Source organism: Tetrao urogallus (assembly GCF_951394365.1).
Source record: "Tetrao urogallus genome assembly, chromosome: 1".
Lineage (NCBI taxonomy): Eukaryota > Metazoa > Chordata > Aves > Galliformes > Phasianidae > Tetrao > Tetrao urogallus.
Window position 1 is genome coordinate 89,375,826 of NC_136813.1, and position 25,876 is coordinate 89,401,701.

At 37.7% G+C, this 25,876-nt stretch overlaps 1 protein-coding gene across 2 annotated transcripts in view; it reads left to right on the plus strand.

Annotated features, from left to right (window-relative positions):
* Nucleotides 1-25,537, plus strand: part of RCAN1 (regulator of calcineurin 1) — a gene marked incomplete at both ends in the record, with an annotated part of 38,641 nt that extends 13,104 nt beyond the window's left edge. Inside the window, 4 exons of one of the 2 annotated variants that reach the window (XM_079549359.1) lie at nucleotides 18,961-19,047; nucleotides 21,183-21,356; nucleotides 22,294-22,453; nucleotides 25,374-25,537. In XM_079549359.1, the coding sequence (XP_079405485.1) occupies nucleotides 18,961-19,047; nucleotides 21,183-21,356; nucleotides 22,294-22,453; nucleotides 25,374-25,537 (585 nt within the window). Of the gene's footprint in view, nucleotides 1-18,960; nucleotides 19,048-21,182; nucleotides 21,357-22,293; nucleotides 22,454-25,373 lie in introns of those variants that run through there. The other variant, XM_079549360.1, reaches the window with a different exon arrangement.
* Between the last annotated feature and the right edge of the window lie 339 nt (nucleotides 25,538-25,876).

Genomic DNA, 25,876 nt, shown 5'->3' on the forward strand with positions numbered 1-25,876 from the left:
AGTGGAAATGCCCCAGACTCCTGCTTTGCTTTTAGAAGCCACAGAAGCCACAGAACTGAAAGTGAGAGGAGAAGGTTACTCCTGATGACTGCTGTGAGTGGTATGAAGGAAGTGCTGGTGAGTTAGGCTGCTCACTGTGGATGCATTCTGGCACATGGTCTTAACAACTTTGGAAGAGGCCATTCTGTTCAAGCAGTTGCTCTGCTCACTGCTGCCCTTGTCACTGAGGCAGAGACTTCACATTTGAAGACCCTGAAGTGGGCAAAGTAACAGGGCTGTAGCTGTTTATCTGCCGCAGGCTTTGAGGTTCGGGTTTGTGGGGCTTTTTTATTATTATTTGTTGGGTTTTGGTGTGTTTTTTTGTTGTTGTTGTTTTGTTTTGCTTAATTGCACAGTTCAGTTTCTAAGAAACACATAATAGAATTGTCATCAGATTTTTGCAGCATTCCTAGCATTAGGTGTTATGCACGCACAAGCTTGTGCAGCTTTGTCAAGCCCTCATCTCATTCTGGCCTGAATCAACTATCTCTATGTGAAAACATTGCTCCTTTGTTTTATGTTTGTTCCTTCCCTTACGGAAAGAGGCTCTCTGACAACAGTTCTGAGGTCTGTCTATGTGTGTCCAGTGAAAAGCCAATTGTAATTCTCAGCTTCTTTCTTGGGAACCTCTGGATACTATCGCTGTCCAGATACAACAAATCACAGTTAATTTTACTTTACTACCTGAAAATTATCTTTTTACTACTATAATAATCATCTGACCCTTTAGATGATGCAGTGCTGAAGGTGTGTTCAAAGCCTAGACTGTTTGCAAAATATTTGCTAGTCAAAATAAGCTAGCCAGTATAAAGTTCTTAATTTTTAAGCCCTGCTGTGGATTTACTTTTTCTCTACATAATACATACAAGTTCAGGAGTTATGTAACACTGTGCTAATTGAGGAGGTTTTCTCTCTGAAAATGTTCTGAACTAGCTTTTTATTTAAGTAGTGGACTTTTGCTAAATTAGGAGTATTTTAGGGACCATCCTGCTGTGGATGACTGCAGAAGTCAAGGCAAGAAACAAATGGAAAAACTGGACAGTTGAAAACAGCCATAACTTGCAGTGTAGGCACTTGAAGTCTCATGACATAGCTGGGACCTGAATTGATGGTGTTCACAGTGTCCCTGGGTCTGGAAATCAGATTACAGCACTGATACCTGTTTTGGTGTTGCTGATGAGTTCTTTCCTACAGTTCATTGGTTCTTGAAGTTATTTGTATTAGACCTGTTCTCTTAAATGTCATGGTAAGTAATGAAGCAGAAGGCATATGATGTTTTAAAAAGTAAAATCTAACCTAGCTTCTAAATAAAAATCCAAGGTGATGGAAGAACCAGACTGATAATTAGCTTCTGATCTCTTAGTGGTTATTCATCAGCTGGAAAATAAAGTTTAAATCTCTGAATCTCTGTTCTCTTTGCTTCCGTATCCCCCTTCCATAAGAAAGTCTAAGTTAAACTCCAGAAGCTCTCTGATGCCTATAGTTTAACCATAAGTATTGTAAGTGTGCTTGTTCTGTCACTTAATCCTGAAATATTGCCCAAGTATTATTGCGAGAAATCTAAGCTTTAAATAGGAGGTAAAAGATCCCATGCAAGTGGAGCAAAAAGAAAACAAAGAACAGCTGCAGAACTTCACTGCTTCAAAACCATGATGTAATAAGGCCACTTAAAGATACAGCTATCAGTGGCTTGTGCTGATGCAGCTCAGGAGTGCTGGGTCGTATCAGTGAAAGAACCTTGATCCCTTTCAGGCCCCTGTGCAGCAGGGCAGACCTCTGGCAGGAGAACCTGTGGCTTCTGGCACTGGGGAGTTGGCAGAGTGCTGGGTGCCAGTTATGCTGAATGGGGGCGTTGTTTGGGAAGGTCAGCTGTTTTCTTTATGAACAGCTGGACATATCTAGTAGGAGTAAAGGCTGGGAAAACTGAGAAGTTGCCTGTGATACCCCATAAGGATTTAGGGGGAGAATAGTTCTTAGATCTGTGAATGTAAAAACAAAGTATGATCAGGGGCAAATAAGGGCTTTAAAAGTCTTAACATGGCACCCAAGCAGGTAGTTTTAATTCTCCAGTGTTGAAGTGGATAGTCTTATTTTTAACAGATTGCTTGTGGGGTTCGGAAACTTACTAATGAACAGAGAGACTTAATTGTATTTATTTTATTGGAGCCTCACCCATATCAAACAGTAAAGGAATTATGAAATTGCTACATCCTGCACTTGTGATGTGATTATAGAGAAAACAGCTTTCAGTGCAGTAATTTAAAAAAGAACTTTTCACAAGTATGACTTTGCGTTACTGTGATTTATTTTTCCCTCTTTGCCAGAGGAAAAACATACCCTGGGAAGTTTTGTTACTGCGAGCTGATTTATCTTTAATGTGACTGGTAGTTTCTGATGGAGCCTTAAAGCAGATGGCTGATTCTTTCTTAGAGTTGGCAGTGCAGTTTCTCTTGTAAATTCACAGGACTCTCATTTCTTAAGAGAATTTTTTTTCCTCCCCACATTTTTATTTTTTTATTTTTTTTTTCCCAACACACCTTCACACATTACTGTTTAATCCCTCCCACTTCTGTTTTTGCTGACTCCTATGGTTAGTGCTTTGCATTACATATTGTCTAATTTGAAGATTATGTAATTACTTTGGATTTAAATTTGCAAAAACTTTCTAACATTTAGGTTGCATAACGCAGAACTGGATATGCTTGTAAGCTTTCTTGTTCAGGTTTGAAATGTCAGCTGAAATTTTCTCGGTTGGCTATACAAACAGCCAAGGTATTGCTTTTCTGAGAGGCCGTCAAAACTAAGTGACTTTCAGAAATGACCTTTGTGTAAAAATAGTGCTTATGAAACTGTAACTCCTAAAAGAGTATGTATTAATTGCACACAAACTGTTCTTATGAAGAATATTTGAATACATCGGGGTTTTTCTCCTCACAGTAAAACTTTGTGAAATAAAGCACTTATTCTCCAGGCTTTTTACAGAAGCAGTGTAATCGAGAAATAATTCATCTGGAAAAGCGATAACCCTTAACTGCTCACATGGGAAAGATGTCTTCATTTCTGTAGTTATTTAAATGCTAAGTGTACAATAGCAGTCTTTCCTTTGACTAAGGCTTTATTGTTGCAGTGACTTAATGAAGTTCCTCAGAAACACCTTGGAGAGTGGCAGTCACAGCAGACTAAGAATAGTCTAGGGCAGTGCCCTGGAGGGAGCTGTGTGCCTTTCTTCCTCGGCCCGAGAAAAGACTTCATGGTTGTATTTTCCAGAAAAGTGCTCTGGGGAAACTATGAAAGCAGGTAAATAAGAAGTTTTAAAGCAGTATGGAAGCCTGAGAAATTACATTTATGTTCAATGTCCCGTTGAAGTTTCAGTGTTGTTTAACCTCCAGAAGGAAATTGTTCCCATTTTGATAGAACTGATTTACTTATATGTGAGGCAACATCGGTTTCTAAAACTGATAAAATATTTCTAATAAGTTCAAAGGGGAGCTTAATGGCAAGTCCAGTGAAACCTGCCTGAAGCAAGGATTGTAAAGCTCGCATGGAAACGAAATTTGTAAGTCAAACTCAAGCAATGAGAAATGTGAGCAGTGCTACATCAGACTGTCTGGGAAAGGAAGAACTGGGTAATCGATTGTCATATTAAGCAGGAAGGAATGTCTGGTAAGAGAAACCAACCTGTTGCACAGCCACAGCAACTCACATATAAATGTGAAACATGATTACATGTAATTTCATTCTGACCAGAGCTTATCTGCATACTAAACAAACCTATGTTCCCTTAAATTTCTTAAGGAAAATGAGAGGAGGTGAGGGTCCTGAGAACTCCTTTGAAGGCTCATTTGTTTAAGTAGTACCATCCTGACTCAGTCTCGATCAGAGTAGCCAGAACTTTGCCCAGGTACTAAAAATAGCCCCGCTGGTGCATGCTGTGTTGAACTGACACCAGAAGGGATTTTAGAAACCAGTATGGCAAGAAGTTTTGGGGAACTATTATTTTACAGTTCCTCTATATAAACAAATTCTTGGTGATGTTTTGAGTTCCAAAAAAAGAACAGACTTACAATAGAGTCATAGGTATTCCTTACAAAAAAAAAAAAGAAAAAAAAAAAGAAATAGCCACCATCCTGTTTCCTAGTACATCTCTGACTGAAGTTCTAGTAAATGGGATTATACAGAAAATGAAGAGGGAAAACACATGTATAGTTTTCTTCATTTTATTTCTGACTAAGAATAAGCATTGCCTTGTGCCCCTCAATCATTCCCAGTTTCTTGAGACATAAGTCTCAGGATTTGGTAGAGAATTTTCCAGAGGTGCTCCTCGTATGCGCCCACAGAAATTTAACTTCAAGTGCAGCATAATTTTCATCTAAATGTTTAATGAGGCCAGTGTTTGTAATTCTATAAAGAAGCAAGAAGAATAATTGGGCAAACTTTAATTCCTTTTATATGATTTTTTTTTTTTTTTTTTTTTGTAGATTTAGGGTTCAAATGGATATACTTGACTCTTATTTTTCCCCTCTCATGTATATACTGGTAGAGAATGATGTGTCCTGCTGTTAAACACAGTAGCCCTTGCTGGGCAAATGGAGTGGGCATTAGATCTGCCAACAGCTCTGTGTGTCTTAGATGGTTTGGTTGTTGTTTTTTTTTTTTTGCAGGAACTTAACAATATTTAGCATCTGAGGTTGCCATGAAATCAGCTGTCAGCCTGTCCTCATATTTTTACCTTCAATTGTATTAAATAGTTAAATTCTTATTTGTTGGTAGTTTCAGAGTCCTTCCCTGCCCCCATAACTTTGTTGGTGACATGTAAATAGTATAAAACCCTATTAAGAGGAGCTTACAGATAAGGACTTGATCCTCCTTTCGTTTGGAAAAGTGGCAGTGTTATGGCATTAACTTCAACTGGGAACAGAATCAAGACATAAAATAGCGATGTCAGGATCAGGACAGGCAAGAGAGGATAAAATGTACTATTAAAGGATGTACTAAGTCTGTTTGTATGTCTAAGTAGAACTGCGTGTAAGCCGCAAGTAACATTTTGAGAAGAACAAGCGTGTGCATATTTATCATGATAGCAGTAATGCTGAGTATAGGAGTGCTTGAGTTAACAAAAACACGTTTTACAGAATGAACTTATTAAAAGAATGCTGTTTGCTTTTAAAGAGAGAGTCTCAAAGATCTACAGTTAGAAACTAGACAATGAAAATATACCACTTTACATCTTGTACAGACTTTGTGAAATGTTTTCCAGGAAAAAGGAGTACAGTATGTATGAATCACATATGGAAAACCCAGTGGAATGAATTAGTCAAATGAGTGACCAGTCCTCGCCTTCTGCTATCAGGAAATAGTGCAACTTTCCATGATTTTATAAAACCATGGAAATACATAAATAAGAAAAGTTACTGCAAGAATAGCAAGCAATTGCAATTGAGCTCTTTTACTTTCATGCAGCATTTCTAAAAAGTGCTTATTTTGAAACAAGTTAGAAATGTAGTATCAAGTAAAAGGTATAGATAATTTTGGGAAATCTTCAAGTTTTTATGGTGTTCAGAGGATTTCTTTGCTTGCTTTCCTGAACTTTCCTCCTCTGCTTGCGTTTCTGAATTGACGTAATTTAAGATAGGAGCCTGTTTTGTTCTCTTTCAAAACTGTTACTCATATTCTCTCCTTTGGCTCTCAGTGTAACTGCTGAGCAAATTCAGAGACTGTGCAGTTGAAACGATTGTGGAAAACAAAGGCTTACCCATCAGTACTCAATGAGTTTAATGTATGTATGCTGCAGTGCTGATTACTCTTTATTGTTCAGAGAACCGAATCAAAATATTATCCTCATATTCAGCAGGCTGGCCAAATATTCCTTTGCTAAGTGGTAGCAAATATTTCTTTTCGTGTTATCAGCCAAGTTCTACAACGTGTTTCACCTGTGTGAAGGCATAGAGGTGCTTGAATTTTTATTTTTTGCTGTGACAAGCATGATCTGAACAGGGCTTGTGAATACACCATTATAGTGCTAAAAGGGTATACCAGAAATGCCAGAAGAAGGACATGGTGAGGAAGTGTGGCTTTCAAGATTTTTTGCAGCAAATCCTACAGTAGTTCTTGTGACAGCACCAGCTGATTCCAAAGCTTGGTGTTGGGGGGCTGTTGTGCTTGGAGTTATGACATCTTTGTGTAGACATGAAGCTGTGAGTGTTGATTACATGTGAAGTCTCAATTCTTGCTGCTTTTTTTCAAAGATGATTGCATTTAATCTTTCTAATATGAAAGCTTTTAAATAAAAAATTGTTACAGTACAGGGTAACATTGCATTAACACTGAAAATGAAATCTTCCCTGTCTCTGTATATAGAACCGATCTTGAACCCATTACTTCCCTGCCCATTGGGAATCTTTTTCTCCCTAATTCTGATGCGCTTTCACTGGATAGTTAATTATTTCTGTCCCTTCTGTCCTTAGCATGTGCGTTTCTTGGCTTTAAGAAAGAGCTATGCTAAATACACTTACCAGGTGGCAAATTAGGATGTAGTCTTTATAAATCATCTGAGGTAAGTGCTATCTTTAGCACTTTTAGTTCATTCTTTAAATTCTGTGCTGAAAATTCTCTGGAAATTCATCAGAAAATGAACATTTTCCTAAGATAATTTTTTTTTCCCCCTTGTTTCTTTTAAATAATAGTGTGTGGATTAAATAAGGTCCTAAAGCTTAGAAATTCCTTTATGCATTAAGCATGTTGCACAGACTGCAAAACAGTCATCCCTCTTTACTCTGCCATGTGTGTTCCTGACAGCCACCTTCTAAAGAATTCTGAATTCTCCCTTCTTTAGGTACAGTGTTATACACTGGTACTTGTTCTAGCTTGTCTGGAGGCTCACAAAACCTGACTGGCTGACTAATGCCAAACAGAATATCTTGCAATTGGGTTTTGCGTGCCTTTTCCTTGATCGTCTTTCTGCTCTGTCCCGTCAGTATTTTCACACTATTTTTAATCACAAATTCTTTAAGTCTTTATCCCCGTGTCTTGATTGCTAGGACACTCAAGAGAATCTTTTTTTTTTTTTTTTTTTTTTTTTTTTTTTTGTCTGATGACTTTGAAAAAAAAACTCTCCCTATCTCTTTAAGGTACATTTTTCTTCTGGATTTACCCATATATTATCCATACGTGGAGGAGCTATGAAGGGGGGTAAATGGGAGGGAAGGGGCATGCATTGCTTATTGTGGACTTCAAAAGTTTCTTTTTTTAAAGGACGAAATAATGTCCCAAAGAGATTATTCAGAGATGGATATAGGGTTACAGGCCCTTATTGAATGTACACTGTTTTCTGCTTGGTGAGAAGGTGAGAGGGCTTTGTGGACTTGCTGGCATATTTCCTGGGTGTACAGCAGTCACAAATATTTCTTGCTCTTCTCTTTTCTAAAGAGACAGAGTGTACTCCAGACTGGATTCTTCGTAACTCCAAAGTGCCAGATGGCTTTGACGTGTAGATGAGTGAGTTGAACTTTTAGTGCTGATCAGGAGAACTAGTGATAAGTGTGTCATGGTCATGCAGTTTCAGATTAACACATTCACTCAGTAAGCATCATTCCTTGAACAAAGGAGGAGGAGTTGTCCTAGATTTTTCTGTAGGAACATGTTCTCAGCCAATTTATTCAAGACCGCTTTGGTGCTGGTTCTGCATAGGTATTAGGCCGTTTGAACAGCTGGTTTGTATAATCAATTCATGTATGCTGACAGTGCAGTGCGGATGTTATTTAGTCATTCTCATTTTTCTTCCTATTCTTTTAAAAATAATTTTCTCGGTGGAACAAACTTAATTGAACAGAAGTTGTTGATCTCTTCTAGAGTCCCTGGAACTGTTCAAGGCCAGGTTGGATGGGCCCTGGGCAGCCCGGTCTAGTGTTTGATATGGAGGTTGGCGGCCCTACCTGTGGTGAGGGGGTTGGAGCTTCATGATCCCTTCCAACCCAAGCCATTCTATGAGTACTTGCACTATAGCAGATTCTAAGACCCTTTTTTCAGATGTCCACTGTTCTGTTCAGTCACTGCAATTTTGCATATTTGGAATGCTGCTTCTCAGCACTCCAAAGTCATTTTTCCAAGTGAAATGATATTTTTAATGTGAATGGAAAAATAGTTGCCAGTAAATATACTGTATGAAAAATGTCTATTTCCATCAGAATACTTGAATGAGGGCAAAACTGTGATCCATTTACTACGGGTTGTTTGGGTAAATTCATTGCGGGAGTAAAAATAGGTTACAAAGAGCTTTTAAATTTTGAATTATAGTTGCTATATTAAAAATATCTCTAAAACAGTGTAGTTGGTTACTCAAATATTCTCTTGTGGAATTTCCAAATTACCACTTTTATGTTACCAGTCAGTTAACAGGAATTTAATGTTTAATGCTTGGAAATGGAAGTGTAAGTCATGGATTTTTCCAAGGAAGGATTAAACACACTGTAGGTATTTTTCTGATGGCTGGCTGGAAAACCGTCACACGTTTGATCTGTAAATAGCCCTTCTGTGATAGAGCACAGCTCTTTATATTCTGCTTGAACATAGTAGACTATGCAATGTAAGAATGAAAATTAGTGCATTTTAAGCTCTTTTAAAAAAAAAAAGTCTGTTCAGTAAAAACCACTATTTTCCTCCTTGGCAATGCTTTTGGAATCTGTAAGTAAAAGAAATAATCAGAGGGTTATTTGAATTTTTATTTTTTTATACATCAGTGGAGTAGTTGTAGAGCGGATAGGTTCTGTGTGCAGACAGATGGCTGAGTTCAGCACTTGGCTTTGTAGAAACCTTACTGACGTCCACAGCTGATACACCACATAGGTTGTCAAAATCTTAGATGCCTTCTGCTGAGAGGACAGGCATCTTCAGGACATAATCTGTAGTTTCAATCTTCTTAATGGGATTACAAGATGTTTAAACTAATCTGAGCAGGTTTTCTTCTTTATTTTCCTTTTGAAACAATAGAAATAGATGCAAATAACCTCCTGTCAAGTTTTTTCCTTCCATTATGTTAAAAGTTACTGAGTTAAGATCAAGAAAAGCAGTAGGTTAACTGGCAGTTTCTGAAGCCAGTTTAGACTGCAATTCACATCTATTTGAAAGGTAAAACTTTTTAAGTAAAGGGAAAAGAAATAGTGGCAGCTTTAAATAATTATTGATGAAACAAAACTTTTTTTTTTTTTTTTTACAAGTTTTGGTATCTCTTGAGGAAAGACTGAGTAACTGTTCCAAACCAATAGCTGTTTATTCAAACAAAAGCACTTTATAAAGTAACGAGACCACAGGCAATCCAGTATGCTACTTCAACAAATGGCATCAAAGAATAATAATAGCTGTTGAAGATTTTCAGTCAGCTGTACTTTATCTGTGAGGGGGAGTACATATAATGACATTGGTGTATTATCTCTGGATGTAAGACTATACCCAAATTCTCAAATGTCCATAAGAATAGTGCTAAGAAACACCACAGGTTGAATAAAGGTAGCACCTTGCTGTGTAGCAGAATGGGACGGTGAACAAAATTCTGCTTGCAGCAATGGCCCAAGCTGCCTTTTTTTCTTCTTCTTCTTTTTTTTTTTTTTTTTTTTTTTTTTTTTTTTTTTTTTTTTTTAATTTCCATTAATTTTGAGGAGTATGTGTTTGCTTTGGAAGATTCTCCAGGCTGCAAAATTCCTAGTTGTTGGCTTGTTTTCACAATAATGTAGGTAGAATTGATGGTAAAATGCTGTTGTTTAACCAGCATAGTGATTTGATTTGATTTCCCAAATGTGATAATGGAAGTTTCATTGTGGCTCAAAAACTCCAGTTCTGTTTGAGTTGAGTCAGGTTGGACTGACTGGGTTTTCTTCCCCCTACCAGGTATTACTTGTTTTGAAATTTTCGCTTTTCACTATTGTAGGTTATGTCATGTTTTACTGTATTCTGAAATTGAAGAGTAAGGTTAATGATTCAAGTCATGCTGAAACAAAGATTAGCATGCTACTAGCAGCAAAGTCAGAAGAAATGATAGCTGGGTTCAGAGTTTTCTAGCATTAAATAACTTTGGAATTCAGTCTAACCTGTTGATGGGAAATAGTGATCATGGAGATCATTGTTCTTAGATTCAGAAGCCTTTGAAACACTATCTGGCTGTTCCAGAAACAATTTGAAAACTAGATTTTGCTTAGATTGCTCAAAAAAGTAGTTAGGCTAATTAAACTGTGGATCTTATGTGGATCGTTAATATGCAGTGATTCATGCTTTGTTATCATGGAATGGTTTGGGTTGGAAGGGACCTTCAAGATCACCTAGTTCCAACCCCCTGCTATAGGCAGGGACACTTCCCACTAGACCAGGTTGCTCAAAGCTCCATCCAGCCTGGCCTTGCATGCTTATAGGGAAGGGGTATCTACAACCTCACTAGGCTACTTGTTCCAGTGTCTCATGGTAACTTTTGATTTTAATGCTGAATAGGGAGAATAGATAAGTAGATGATGACACAAATAAGAATAACCGATCCACTTCTGCCTTTTTTTCCTTCTCAAAATTGTCTTTTATGATCATCTCTGTTTTATAGAATATAAAGCGTGAGATAGGAGTATCTTAGAATCTTTGGTTTGTTTTAGAAAATATTCAGTTGATATGGTGTCATTATTGTCCTTGTTATCACAGCATTGGAGGGGTTAGAAGGGACCCCTAGAGACCAAAGAGTCCAACCCCTTCTAAAGCAGGTTCCCTACAGCCAGTTGCACAGGAAAGTGTCCAGGTGGGTTTTGAATATTTCCAGAGGAGACGACTCCATCACCTCTCTGGGCAGCCTGTTGCAGTGCTCTGTCACCCTCACAGTAAAATGTTTCCTTATGTTTAGATGGAACTTACTATGTTCTACTTTGTGCCCGCTGCCCTTGTGCTGTTGCTAGGCACCATCAAAGAGGACCTGCCTCCATCTGCTTGATTCCCATCCTCTAGATATTTGTAAGTGTTGATAAGATGCCTTCTCAGCCTTCTCAGCCTTCTCTTCTCCATGCTGAATAGTCCCAGCACTCTCAGCCTTACCTCATAAGGGAGATTCTCTAGGCCCTCATCATCTTTGAGGCCTTCCATTGGACTCTCCCTAGGAGATCCTTGTCTTTCTGTTCAAGATGGGGAGCCCAGAACTGGACACAGTATTCCAGAAATGGCCTCACCAGGGCAGAGTAGAGGGGAACTATCACCTCCCTCAATCTGCTGGCCATGCTCTTTTTAATGCACCCCAAGATATCGTTGGCCTTTTTGGCCACATGCGATGCACATGTGCATCATGTGATGGTTACTGTGTGTTTCATAAAACTAGAGAGCCAGACAAATATTTTTTTTTTCCTGAAGTGGTATTAAAAGGAATGAAGTGCTGATAGGAAGGTTTTATTCTGATGAATGTATTACACACAGGAAAAACAAAACAAAACAAAAAAACACAACTATTTAAAAGACAGCATTTGATATTTAAATCTGGATGATAACCTTGTGCAATTAACTCAGAATTTGTTTTTAAAACTCCTATTTTACAAGATATATCTTACTATATTTGTAAGACTCATATAAAAACAGATTCCAACTTAGTGGATTGTTTTTTAAAAATCATAAATTGAATTCAGGTTCACTGCTCTGTTGGCAGTTTTCTTTTATGTCGTGCATGCTTATTCCAACTCGTGGATGGAAGGCAGCAGATTTGAAAGTGTGTGTCTCCTAGCGAGACATCTGGATGAACCGCACAGGCTTCAGCATGGGGACTTGAATAAAATACTCTGAGCTGTGGGATTGGACTGTCATAGGGGAGATCCAGTTACAGATCCAGTAGCAGCCTACTTTGAGAAATATCTGGAGAACTTTGTTCCTTTATATTTCTATCTATATACTTTCTTTTTCATAAGCTCTAACTTCTTGATTATCTTTACGCGAGAACTTCTATTCCTTATCACTTCATTTTTCCAGTTGCTTGATACAGTCCTACTTGCATCATTAAAAATATATATATGCTAAAGCTAGTGTTAAAGGTTCATTTTGTCAAAATTTGGTCTCTGTTAAGTTCTTCAGCCTGTTATTTTTTTAGATACCAGTGTACAAGCCCAGGACCAAGATTTCCTTAATTCCCCTCAGCTCGCTGTACTGCATGGGCAAAGTGCAGAGGCAACATTGCAGCACTCCAGCTGTGGTAACTGTTAGAGTATGTGTGATGTGCAAGGAATGCATGAATCCAACAGTAAGCATGTGCCCTGTCCCCTAGAGCTCTCCCCCTACTGAATCTAACTTATAAATAACTTTACAGCTGTTCCCTTTTTACAAAGCAAAGTGTTCATCTTCAGAAGGTGCCCCCTCACTCAAAATAATTGAGAGGCCGTTTTTGTTTTAGTAGGAGATTCGTATAGCTTGTCTGTCTCCTACTTTTTTGAATTGTTTCATCTTGTAAATGCACCTATCTGTTAATTACTGTCTAGAATATTTTTTTTCTCACGCTAGTACTCAAATAAATAACCTTGAGTCAGTCTGTTGGTGACTTTTCCCAGTTATAGTGGCAGGAAGAATATACTTCCTTTACTTCATGATTGCCCAGTGTTTAAGAGATAGCACTTTTTGATAGGGGAAGGGAGGGCATTTTTTTTTTTTTTTAATAGCTTCCTACTGCTGTAAATAGTTTATAGATACTTCTTTTACAGTATGCAAACTTGATTTACTAATACACTTTGCTTTAAAAGTCCTTGTTCTTTTTCAGCTGAAATTCTCCAAAGATCATCTATATTTATTTCCTTTTTCCTGCTTTTTTTAGTCTCTTCTCTGAGGAAAAGATTTATATAAATACCTATATTTATAGAAGCTCTCAAAAAGTTTAAGGAAAAATGGATGAGTTGCTTAAGGATTTCCTGCCCTTCCCTTTCCATAGTTGGCTTCATCTAGTGTGACATGTGCACTGATTCCATGACTTAGATTGGATTGTCCCTCTTACTTTTTCTTCCCCTTTTCTACTTAAATATAAACAAATCAGCAATCCAACATCTGACAGAATAATCCTATTGACATTTGTCTTGTTTAAAGATTCATTGTGGTTTTTAACCATAATGAATGAATTCTAATTTAATGATTTTTTTTTTCTTGCATCTCCTGTTCTCCCAACATGAGCTGGATTGAACAGTCTTTTCCAGACATTTTCATTCATTGTTAAGCAACAGCTTATCTTTATGAAGGTTGGCTCTGATAGTTTGAAACCAAACTTTGTTGTGTTTGAGGGGGGTGGGGGGGCATAGGGCTGCCCAGAGCCCCATCCAACCTGGCCTTGAGTGCCTCCGGGGTTGTGGCACCACAGCTTCTCTGAACAGCTATGCCAGTGACTCACTGTCCTCTGAGGAAAGAATTTCTTCGAACATAAGCTCTTCCCCCTTTTCCTATTACTATCAGACCATACAAAAGTTTGGTCCCCCTCCCGCTTATAAGTGCCAATCAGCATCTTTAAAAATGGTCACTCAGTCTTCTGTTGCGTCTTGTATTTAGAAGAAGAAAAGCTTTTCCCATAACAGCTAAGTCCAAAACATAGGGACGTTACACCCAGACAAGTGGCTTTTAGCCTTGTCTATATGCAATAAGTATCTACTCTGACATGCCAAATGCGGTACTGATGCTTGTGCTGAATTAGTGCTCTGTGACAAATATCAAGCATTATTTCTGAAAAGTTGCTTTTTCTGTCTGAAAATACTGTCCAGCACTTCAGAGTTCTGTAGCCATTTAATTTTTTTTTTTTTTTAAGGCTTCCCCATATAGTGCTTGGCATAAATTGTAGTGAAGACAAATGGGTTTTTCCCCTGTGTACCGTACTATATAGCATGATATAGATGCCATAATAGATGCTTAAATTTTGAAGCAGCACAAATTTTTGTCTCAGCTTTTATGGCTGGAAATTGTGACTATAATACTTATTCACATATGAAATAGTGAATGGTCATGAGTTTGCTGTTCCACATTATAAACAAAGTTAATGAGAGGAGCTGATGATGAGTCTTAGCTCCATGCTTCGTGCCTCTTTTTCCATTTTGTCACTGTGTGGGTGTTACCTTGATTTAATACACTTCACATAGCTCTGTGTAATTTGGAAAACCAGTCTGTGTACTTGTATTGCTCTACTCTCTGTGATTTCTTTTCTGCAAATATATTTGTCAATACTTTTTGCAGTTTATAATACTGATTATTTTAGGGTTTTTGTTTTGTTTTTGAGTATTTCTCTACTAATGTACTACTCAATGTATATATACTTGCCTGTAATACCTTTCTGATAATGTCACACATTAGTGGAACAATGAGTATGGCTTTGTGGAATAACTTCAGGTTTTTCTTAATCACAAAGCAGAAGAAACTGTCTGTAATTGGTTGTATGATAATTCTAACTCCCTCCTTTTCCCTGCCTTTCTTGCACGTTACCTTTGTTTCTGATCTGGATTTGCCTTGTACAGCTGTGTCAAGGACTGGGTTAGTGCCTGATTATGTAAGTAGGTGTGCTGCCATTTTAGTGTTCTGAATTAGACATCAAGGTTGTCAGTCTCCAGCATTCGGCCTCAAGTAAGGATTTTGGGGAGGATTATAGACAAACATGATCGATCTGCCAGTTGTTCTTACTTGATAATAAATCCTGTTGGACCTGCAAAAAGAAATCATGCAGTTTTCCTTTCAGTCTTCACGTGTGGAAAATTTTTTGTTTAGGGGGAAGTAGGGTTGGCAGATTTATATTTTTTTTCCTGTTATTTTTGGATAGCACAATGAGACTAAGAATGGTACAGATGTCTTAAGACAAGTGGATTAACTCACTACTCTCACTACTGGCTTTTTGGGTGGGCCAGCTGACACTGTGCTCATCTGTGCTCTTGCTCATCAAGTAATTTTCCAAGCAAAACTGTAACAAAAGATCAAGTGAACAACACAAAAAGCTTTCCCAGAATAACAACCTATTTCTCGAATCCTTAATCTTGAAAGGGCAGGGAAATGGAGGTTTTCTGACAACTGAGAATGTTAGCATCTCCTGACTGCTCTGTTAGTTTGAGAGCATGCTTAGACAGGGTTGGAAAAATGCATTGTTGAGGACACATGCTCACTGGTAGTTTCAGTGGGTCGAATTTCTGGAGATCTCTCCTTTTTACCTGAATTTATGTTCAAGCCAAGCTTTAGATTGCTGCTAAGTTCTAGAAAGGAATGTTTATCAGCTTTTCACATTCTGTTGCACAGAGTTATATGGCTTTCCTATTCCTTCATTGGCAGAACAGTATAGGCTAGGTCTCTTGAATAGCTTCTGACCCTAGACTCCTCTTGTATAGGAAGTTTGTTGTTTACTGTCTGCCCATCGTTCTCCTTTCCCAACTACTAGGAAGATGAAATCAGCAAGTATGGTTATTCATCCTAAGTAACTTCAGGATGTTTATCCCTGCCCTAAATAAGGGTGAAGGCAAGATAATTAACATGAAGTCAGGAATAGAAACTGTATGTTGATAGCAGCGGATCAGCAAGTGTATATATAGTGGGAGTTCAGGGACTCCAAAAGGAGCAACCGCCAAGGGTAATTGAAGAAATGTGCCAGTGATGAGGGAAAAGCGTGGTCTACATTCTGACGTATAGCCTGTAAGGTGGTTGTTTTCTTCACTTACAGAGCTACCTGTATATTTCTTTTCATTTTAATTTTCTTTCTTGGATTGTTGGTTTTGATGTACATATCAGTGGCAACCAGTCATTTTTGTGACTTGCCTTTTTTCTGTTTCTTTGGTCTCATTTCCTCCTTTGTCATGCCTTACCTACTTCATTGCAAGTGGAGGTTAAATTATAGAACTAATTATGACATTCAATCATTGTTTTTCCTTTCCCCCGGAAAACTAACCCAAAAACAAACTGTCAAATTTCTCTGCCTGGAATGTGCTATTAATGGAGCATCTGTCAGGAGCTATTGAGATTAAGGAATATTTCAGTGAGTTTCTCCTCTGCAGTTTTTAGAAACAGAGCTCAAATTTGAAGAATTAAGCTCCAAAATCTGTACCGTTCAATGGAAAGGTTAACTGTGAAGCCAGCTGTGCTGCCACTTCACCTGAATCTGACTCATTTCATTTCTCATCATTGAGTACAGCGGCATTCAGTTGCACCAGTATTGAATATTTCATTTGTTACTTGAATGAAGGCATATATCTTTAGGCAGGCGATCTTACCCTTGTTCTCTTTCCTGTGTTATAGTCATGAGGTCAGTAGGGAATCTCAGAGAAGACAAAGTAGCAAGCTCTCTGAAGTACAAGGAAGAAAAAAATACTACTCTGGAAGCATCAGAGCCATAAATCCCCAAGCACTGATAGTCTTGCAGTGTTCTTGTTCCAGGTAATTTATTAATATGTGGGGTTAGCAAATGTTAAAGAACGTGAGCAACACAGAAGATTGCAACACAGTCAGGCTTTTGTAATGGTTGTTTTGTAACTTTGACTCTTGGCTTCTAGTGGACACGCAACTTAGTGCTATAGTCCTGTTTTAAATTATGAGGTTAGATTTGATAAAATGGCTTTAGGAAGACTTGTAAAGTTGTTTTGCTTGTGCCTTGTCTTCAGTAGCATGTAGTTGATCTTAGATGTAGCAGTCTGCTTGTGGGTTTGTTTTTGTTTTTGTTTTTTTTTTTAATTCTTCAAATGTAAATCTGGAATTACAAAGAGATGTATGTACCTAGAATCTACCTGTGCTACTTTAAGCTGAGTCCACGATAAGACTTCTAAAGAACTTTAACCACTGAACTGCTAGGAAGGTTTCACACTCTTTGCTATAAAGGTCTGCAGTGAGTTTCCTGGAGGTTTGCTTCTGTTGAGCAGCTTGAAGCTTGAAAACTGCATCATATGTCAGTCCAGTGAGGCTCTTTAAAAGCAACATCCTTTCTACCCACCACCCACAAAATACACTCACCTAGATAGCCTCAGAGTATGTCAAGTGACTCTGACTCCTCATCAGGTTACATGGGGACCTTTATTTACTTATCAGTAGCAACAGCATTCACCTCAGGATGTGGAAAGCCTATTTTCAGTTTCCTTGTATGCCCAAATGATTCATGGCCATCTTTTCCAGTTGAGCACCTGGACCACTGGTCTATGGAGTCATGCTCGGTGCTTCCACTTGCAAAGTCTTTAGGACACTTAATGACCTAATTCCAGGGCAAGGGCAGGATTCAAGAAATGCTCTGCATGATTTTCTGCGTTACCTCAGGTAGTTCACATCTTGGTATGATGGCTTCTTACGAATCCTTACATACATGCATTTCTGAGTACAGGTGGTGATCTTGGGAACTCAAACCAGTTTTCACTGTACGTGTGCCACATCCAAATCTCAGAATGGTTGGGTTGCATGTTAGACTTTGCATCCCATCTTCTAGTGAGCTTTGGGGAAGAGTTGTTTATTCTTCCCCTCTTTCTATGTGTCAGGCAGCCAGTACATTAGGAGCTCAGGATCCTTGTTATCTATTCTAGGATTTGAGTTTAATCTCCCTGATGGCACTTATGTTAGTTGTTGCATTGTTCTTCCTGACACCACTTTCTGGAGCTGAGCTTATTTTAAACTATGGGCTTCTAAGGAAGCCCACCACCTTTCACACTAAGGTAGTTTATATGCCAGTTTATATACAGTAGCAGATAATTTGACCTCTAAACAGGGGTTTTGGCCTATGGCACAGTAACAGTCTTTAGCTTCAAGCAAGTAAGTAAAGCTTGAGCATGTCAAGAAGGCTATTTGTGTGAATAATTATGCATTATTAAATATGTATGAAATAAGGTCTAAAATTGACAACTGCTTATTTTTTGCAAGTATTTTATGAAAATATATGATTCTGTGATAACCTCATTTTATAGTCAAATGAATTAAACGCACTTAAAATTTGACTTTCTTACAAATTTTGACCTAAATCTATGTGGGAGGGTTCCAAACGGTTTGTAAAAGCTTAAATGTTTAAATGTAATGAATTAGTTCAGAATTATAATGACGTTTTCTAAGTTGTTCTTGCTACTTCTTGTGAAACATTCTGAAGCCAGGATGCAAATTGTTCAACCAGAAGATGTTCAGGAACTTCAGTTTCATAGCTCATCACTGCTGTGATGTAGCTCAGGTTGTCTTTTAAAACCCTGTCAGTAGATTTCTGATGAAGCTTTGGTTTTAAAAAAAAATCAACATCACTTTATGGGGCTCAGACTGAGTTTTTATTGAAGTGGGAATGGAAACTAATCCACCTAGTTGCAATGGAGAAAGCTTCAAAATGAATTCTCACTGTAAAGGGGAAAAAATATGTTCCCAAATGAACCCCTCCTAATCTCTAAGTTTCAGTCTGTGTATTTTTTCCAAAATTTACTAAAAGCTACTGACCTGAGGGATTTGTTTTCCATTCCAAAGTCTTGAAATTTTCCTCCTGGCTAATTACAGCCTATTACTCTAGACTTTGGTCCTTTAGCAGTAACATTTTCCATCTTAAGATGGGTTGTCCCATTCCAATGAAGAGCATGTTGTCTGAGTGCTGAATGGAATTACTACCAGTGGAAACTATGCTGCAAGAGGCTTGATAAAGCAGCTGCTGTGCAAACCTCAGCTGCTTTTTCCATCCTCCCGAGCGCTGGTAATTAGCATAGGGAAGCTGACTAATGTGCTGACGTCACCTCTTTCCAGTAGAAGCTTACATTTTGTTCCTGACTGCCTCAAAGCATGCAGGACTTTGTTCAGGAATTCGCTGTCACATACAGGATGCTCTGAAACCTCTCCTTTTTTTTTTTTTTTTTTTTTTTTTTTTTTTTTTTTCCTTCAGAGGGGCTGGACTTGTTTCCCTTATAAACGCTGCCTGCAGAACCAACAGCTTCCTTAAAAGTAATTGGTTTCTGCTGAACAGCAAGGATCGCTTTAGCAAAGCACAAAATGCATTTTAGGAATTTTAACTACAGTTTTAGTTCTCTGATTGCCTGTGTAGCAGATAGCGATGTCTTCAATCAAGCAGAAACAAGGGTATGCTTTCTCTTTTGCTTTACTTATATAGACTACCACAATGCTAAAGTCTGTAGGTCCTGTTTCGTAACTGGTTAGAATACAGCTTACCTTGAAAGCTTTTGGGTTTTTTTACTTAACAAGAAAATGTCACATTGGTGCTCTGGTATGCTTTGATACGAATGAATCTCGCTCTGGAAATTATTAGATCTTAAGCTGTGTGGTTTTGAAAAAGATCAGAAGTTGAACTCCAGACGTTTCTTGTCTGAATAGTGTATTCTTCACTTTCATGTGCTTGCAGCAGTGCTTGGATTACGATCTTGGTAGTAAAGTTCTTGTAACTTACAGTACATTCCACACTTTCTCATGTGTTCTTTTTTGTTTGGCACTGTATCTCTCAATAATGTTAGAATTGTTAAGAACTTCTCTTGGATCTGTATTTCACTGGTTAGAATGAATATAATGTAATACAGTCCTGATACAGAGAATTGTTGACTGCTAAGATACCTCAAGGACAAAAATAACATTTTGTTCAGTGTCCTACTGCTGGTATGATATTTATGACCTATAGAATCCCCACACTTTAAGAAACAAGATTTTGCACAACTCTTGCTGGTTCTCTCTGAGTTTGAATATTGAATGTGTTGAAGTTGTTTCTTTGTAACTTGTTTTTTCTTTTTTTTCTAAGTAACACATGAGTAAGGCTTTAGAAATGCAGAGCTAGTTTTCATGGTTCCTTCTAGCTGTCTTTCCAGTACAGGAAGCTAACTCACAGAGGCTTTCTCTACAAAGGATCTTGTAATCAGATCTCATTTTGAAGGATCTTAAATATGGCTCAACAAGAAGTAGGACAGCTCTAGTTTTAATATATCTTTGGAATATGGTGTTTATGTATGTAGCTGTGATGAGTTTGTGGAACAGAACTGTTTGGAAAGGAAAATGAAATTTTTGAAGTAATCACTGCCCTCTTATGTAATCTGTTGCTTTTCCTACTAATTCAAAATAAAAACAGAAAAAGAAAGGGGAAAAAGAGAAAAAAAAAAAAAAAAAAAAAAAAAAAAAAAAGGTAGTGCAGTTCTATATATTTGCATATTTTAGCTTCATGTTCAACTTTCAGCAAGCTTTTATGAAGAGAAAATACCAGAAATACCAGCATGCTCAATCCATCTCCACCACTGTAACTGATTGTGTCCTAATGTGAGCCACAAACACTTTGCAAGAGTATGCCAGCTTCAGAATGTTCTATGCTTCTTCCTCCTTTGACTTGGCATCCTCAAATAAATAAATTCTTTATTTAAAAAGTAAAATAATCTAAGTCACATTTGCACAGGTGCCCTAGGAGCACAGGCATCCAGTGCAACAAGGACAAGACCAGCTGTTGGTCATCTTTAGCCTTTTCATGCAGTTAGGATAGCAACATCCTGTCAGCTGCAGTTCTGTAAAGGTATGAGATTTTGGTTTGACTCCTATACTTAGAACGCAGTCAAAACTCAGAATGTGTCAGAGGACCTTCAGAAGCTCTGTGGTTAGTGCTTAGGTCTTTTTAGGAGATGTAGTTAGGAGCTTCTTTAGAATTGAGCTCCAGAAATAGAAGAGGCTATTAAATCTGTATTCAGTAATAATATATTTTCTTAACGTTCATTTTCCTAAATGAAAGCAACAGCTGTTATAAAAGGCGATGTTCGTGACCTTTATTATGTGTGCTGAGTCACTGAAGAAAATTACATTTAGTGTGCAAATAGGATTTTTTCCTTTTTTTCTGTTAAAAGTCTTGTACTGCTTTCCTTGAGAATTGCACACTTAGACAAAGATGTGCTTGGCAGACTCTTTTCCAGGCGTTTCAATATTAATTTTGTAAGGCAAGCATTTCTTTTCAACACCTTAACAATACCACTGTTTCTATTATACTGCTAAATAAGACACTTACTAATAATAAGCTATTTTTAAATAAGGAATGGAAAAGCTAGTACAGAAAGTGATAGGTTAGAAAAATTAATAATAAATAGATAATAAGAAAAAGAAACCTAAGCTATAACAATGATATTAATCTTCAAGAGCGCTGGTGTGTTCCTTCTAGCAGTTACAGTTTATGTCTGTGTTTCTTCAGAGAAGTGCACAGTGTTGCATGTTGACTCTTCTTGGTCCTTTCGTTTCAGGCCAAATTTGAATCGCTGTTTAGAACATATGACAGAGATATCACCTTTCAGTATTTTAAGAGCTTCAAAAGAGTACGAATAAATTTCAGTAACCCTTTATCTGCGGCAGATGCCAGAGTCCAGCTGCACAAGACAGAGTTCCTTGGAAAGGAAATAAAACTGTATTTTGCTCAGGTATGTCTTTTTGTGATTACCATTGCAGTGTACCAAAGCATAGCTAAATAGTGATAAGCTTGCACAGGTCTCCAGTACATGTTAACGAACACTTAATTTTTGGTTTGATTAGGTTATTCCCAAGCTATATGTAGCATACTTTGCACTTATGTCTCTTTGTTGGTTTGATACCCTTGGGGAAAGAGAGTAGATGATAGTAATCAACATAGTCAAAGATAGAACTGCACTGGGTGGGGGAAGCCGAGTGTATTTGACAGCAGTACACACACAATAAGATGCTCAAATAGTTTGTAAGGGAATCTGAAGTGTAGAAGCACATGCTGAGGACTCCTACCTGTTGATCTGGCTCTCACTACTGCAGATTGTTTGTACTTCAAGATTGCCTTCAGTGCAGCTCTAGGACTAGCTAGCATCTGCTGCTTAAGATGTGGTAATCTGGGTGCTTTTTGGTAGCTGCTATGTATTTTCCTCCGTAAATTTAATGGGAAAATTAACCTGTGTGTGTCTGTTTCAGATGTCCCTAGGGACAATCCTGAAGGAGCCAGTTTATTTATATACCTTCTAGAATTCTCACCACTCTCCCTTGTGGTAATAAGTTTCAACGCCATTTGCCTTTAAAGCCCATATCCAGCTTCCTCCTACTTCAGTATTTTAAGGGCAAATACTTTCTGGTGAAAGTTTTGTAAAACTTCATAATGAGAAGATGCAGATGTGCACACTTCATTGCATGTTCCATCAGAGTAAATGGATGTGATGACTTGTCTGTACTTTGTATACTGGGTCTTTCATATAGCTCTCTTCAATACTATTGTTACGTGCTGCCACCTTGAGTGCCTGTTACAGCATAACATCTAACCCAAACCTTAAAATTCCTCATTAATAATGAATTCATTGATGACAGTAGAATAGCTCTGGTCTTTTATCACTTTTTTTTCAGACTTTACACATTGGAAGCTCACATTTGGCACCACCAAATCCAGACAAACAGTTCTTGATTTCACCTCCTGCCTCTCCACCTGTTGGTTGGAAGCAAGTGGAAGATGCTACCCCTGTGATTAACTATGACCTTTTATATGCTATTTCCAAGTTAGGACCAGGTAAGAAGCGTTAGAAGCACAAATATGTGCGTTTTGAAATGAATGTCTAGATTTTTTCTAAATGAATTACTGCGTAGCAATCACATTGGTAATATCTGAAAAAGGAAGCTATGAACTTCTTACACACACTGTAACTCCACAGGATCATTTGAAGGGCCTGGGCCTCAACAATATGGTGTTTTGAGATTTACAAACAGCAGGAATGTCGCTTCAGCAATATATTAGCTTGTTCATCAAACAAGAATCAAGAAGCAACTTCCTAAACATAGAGGAAGCTGGGTAGTTGCACACCTTCTGCAGGGATAGGATAGGAAAGATGAGGACAGTAAAATAGTTAACAGTTGTATAGCCCTGCGTTTGAATTACCTTTGTTTGCATTCTGAGATAGTTTCTCTCCTACACATACTGCTGTCTGAATATTATGGTAGTTTGAGGCACTAATTTTCTTCTGGATTTAAGAGGAAGAAGTTTCCGCCACTCCCAACTCCTCGGTATTTTCATCTGCTGCAGTTCATTTATTTATTGGAAGCTTTAAGGTTGCTTTCCCCTGGAAAGAAAAATGCTTCCTTTCTACCTTTCCCTGTGCAAATCAGAGGAGATGTTAAAATTAACATTGTTTACTACCATTTATTTCTAGTGCTGTCTCATTAGTTGCTTTTCATTTCAACTGTGTAGGATGTTAATGCATCCATTTATTAAAAATACATAGCATCACAGATAGGTACCCATATTTTAAACCAAGTAGTCATGAGTTATATATAACATTCTGCTAAACTAAATCATTTTGAGAGTAGTTCAAGGATTAATATGATCACATTCCTTGATGTCCATTTATATCTCAGTTAAAACAAGCTACTGAATGAGAGTTGGTAGAAATTTTATTTCCAAAAACATACAAATCTGATTTGACCTGTTCACAGCTGTCCTCTTGGGTTTAGGAGAGGGAGCAATTGGCTATAGTTAGTTTGCATTGTATCTTTGATACTGCTATAGTTTATAGTATCACTTTACTGCAGTATTCTTTCTATGTTTGCCTGCTTAGGGAGCACACCTTATTACATCAGTAGGAAGGAGAGGAAGAGGAGGGGAAAGAACTTGTAGCTCCTCATGCACCAACCTTGCAGTCGTAGCTTGTTTGTGTAGTAGCTTGACTGCATGCAGGTGAAATCCGCAGTTCCTAATGAAAGTAATGTGACTCAGACCACAAGGGAATTTTTCTGAACTCTGAAAGTTCATACCCTTGCAGTCTGTGGAGAGACAGATATCTATGTTTATACTGGGGTAAAAACTGGGATGGATTATTGCCGTTCTTTAATAAGTACCATATTTTAAATAGTAAATGAATTATAGTGGCAAGAATGTTTTATAGGAGAAATATCACAGTTAGAAGTAAGGGTATAAAATACTGCCAAAAATCATTTGGTTATCCAGAAGCATATACACAACGCGTGTGAGCCTTTGTTATTTGTTATATGGTTATTTGAAACCATCCATCAAGAGTAGCTCTGACATCCTAAATTTTATTCTCACAAAATCTGTTTTTGAAACAGAAATCCCATAAGACAGCGCTCATGGGAATAAAAGTTGTTTTTGATGAAGCGCTTGGAATAAATAAATAGCACTACAGCTTGCTGATCTTATTAACGTTCAGAGCTTGCTTGCAGCTTGCTGCTTTCCTTTTAAGTTTTGGCAATACCAGGAAGAAATATATATGTCTTAAATATTTAAAAGTTTGCTAATCTATTAAAAAAAATACTGGTTGTTTTTTCCCCTGCAAGTTATGTTATTAAGATGCATTACAGTAAGCTCACTGGCAGATCTGTGATCCCTTTCTCCCATGAGGTTTTTCACATATATTGTGAATGTTGAGCCTTTTAAGGCTCTACCTCTTCTTCTCTATGGAATTGCTCTTCTTGCCACTTCTCCCTCCTGCAGTCCTCCAGAAAACAGAGCAGAGACCACTTTAGAGCCTTGGCACAGCACAGGCTGCAGCTTATATTAGTTCTCTCAAACAACTGATCACTAAAATAGTCTTAAAATTGTATTCCCCACTTGAGAGGTAATGAGCCTAAAGTAACAAGAAAAAAATGAATAAGGGGAGCTGATGAGGGAAATGGAGGAAAGAAATAGTTTGCTCTTTCTCTGGTCTAACCTTAAGATTAAACCTGTTTAACATCTGTTTGGATACAATTATTTATCTTGTAGCAAAAACAAATTTCAAATCAGCAGTCAACCAAATTTATATCACAGCACATCTACACGTTGGTTGTATTATATCTCAGTGTTTCACCTCATATGATGCCTGCTGTCTAGCTCCTGCTTCACAGAATGCCAGAACAGTATCAGAGCATCTCTGTGAGAGGTGGGCGGAAGTGCATTCAGCCTCATTAAGTGTAAAAGATTTTGGGAGTAAGGAGGATTCTGTGGTTTTGTCAGCACTGAGAAAAGCTGTCTGCATGATACAGTGGATGCTTTGTGTGCTTTACAGTAAAAACAAACAACAAAAAAGCACAACACAAAACAGTAAACACTCAAATTAATCTCAAGACAGCTCATATAGAACACTTTCTTGAAAGCCTGTACAGAGATATTTTCTTATAGTTACTCTTTATATAATACATACATATATATATATATATATATATATATATATATATATATATATGCACTCTCTTTTTAAGAGAGCAGCTGAGTGCTGTTGCTTTGAAAACAGACCTTAAACACTTCTGGGAGGTAAATATGGCAGTTAGTAATATACTTGTCTGCACCATCGAATGCTCTGTGGCATCAGACTTTTTGTTATCAATGTTTTACTTACACAGATAACATTTAAAGAATGAGTCCTTTTTGTTTTTTAGCATGTCTTTCATAGCTGTCTATAAAATTTCTTGACTAGTTTTGTTAATTTTCTAACTTTCAGGAGATAAGTATGAGCTACATGCTGCCACTGATACTACCCCTAGTGTTGTTGTCCACGTATGTGAGAGCGACCAGGAAAATGATGTGGAAGAAGAAATAAAGAAACCCAAACCAAAAATTATTCAAACAAGAAGACCGGATTATACTCCTTCCCATTTAAGCTGAACTGCTGCGGGTTTTCAAGGGTTGCAAGTAGGCATATGCAAGGGAAACATTTACTGTGGAAACAGCAGGTCACAGCTTTGGTGGCAACAGCAGCAGTTGTAGTAGGAGAAATTCCAAAGTAAGTTTGCTCTGAAAAAAATAAAGGAAATTTCATCCTTATTTTTAATGCTGCAGGTTGAAAGATATCATGAGTGTGTTCCCAGATCTCTGGGAACGAAGGATAGGCAGAAAATGACATTTTGAGACCTAATATGACAAACTTTGGGTTCTTTCTGGGGGGGGTACTGTAGGCTTTTCTGTTATAAAGCAGTGGGGGAAGATTTCTTTGTTCTGTCTCAC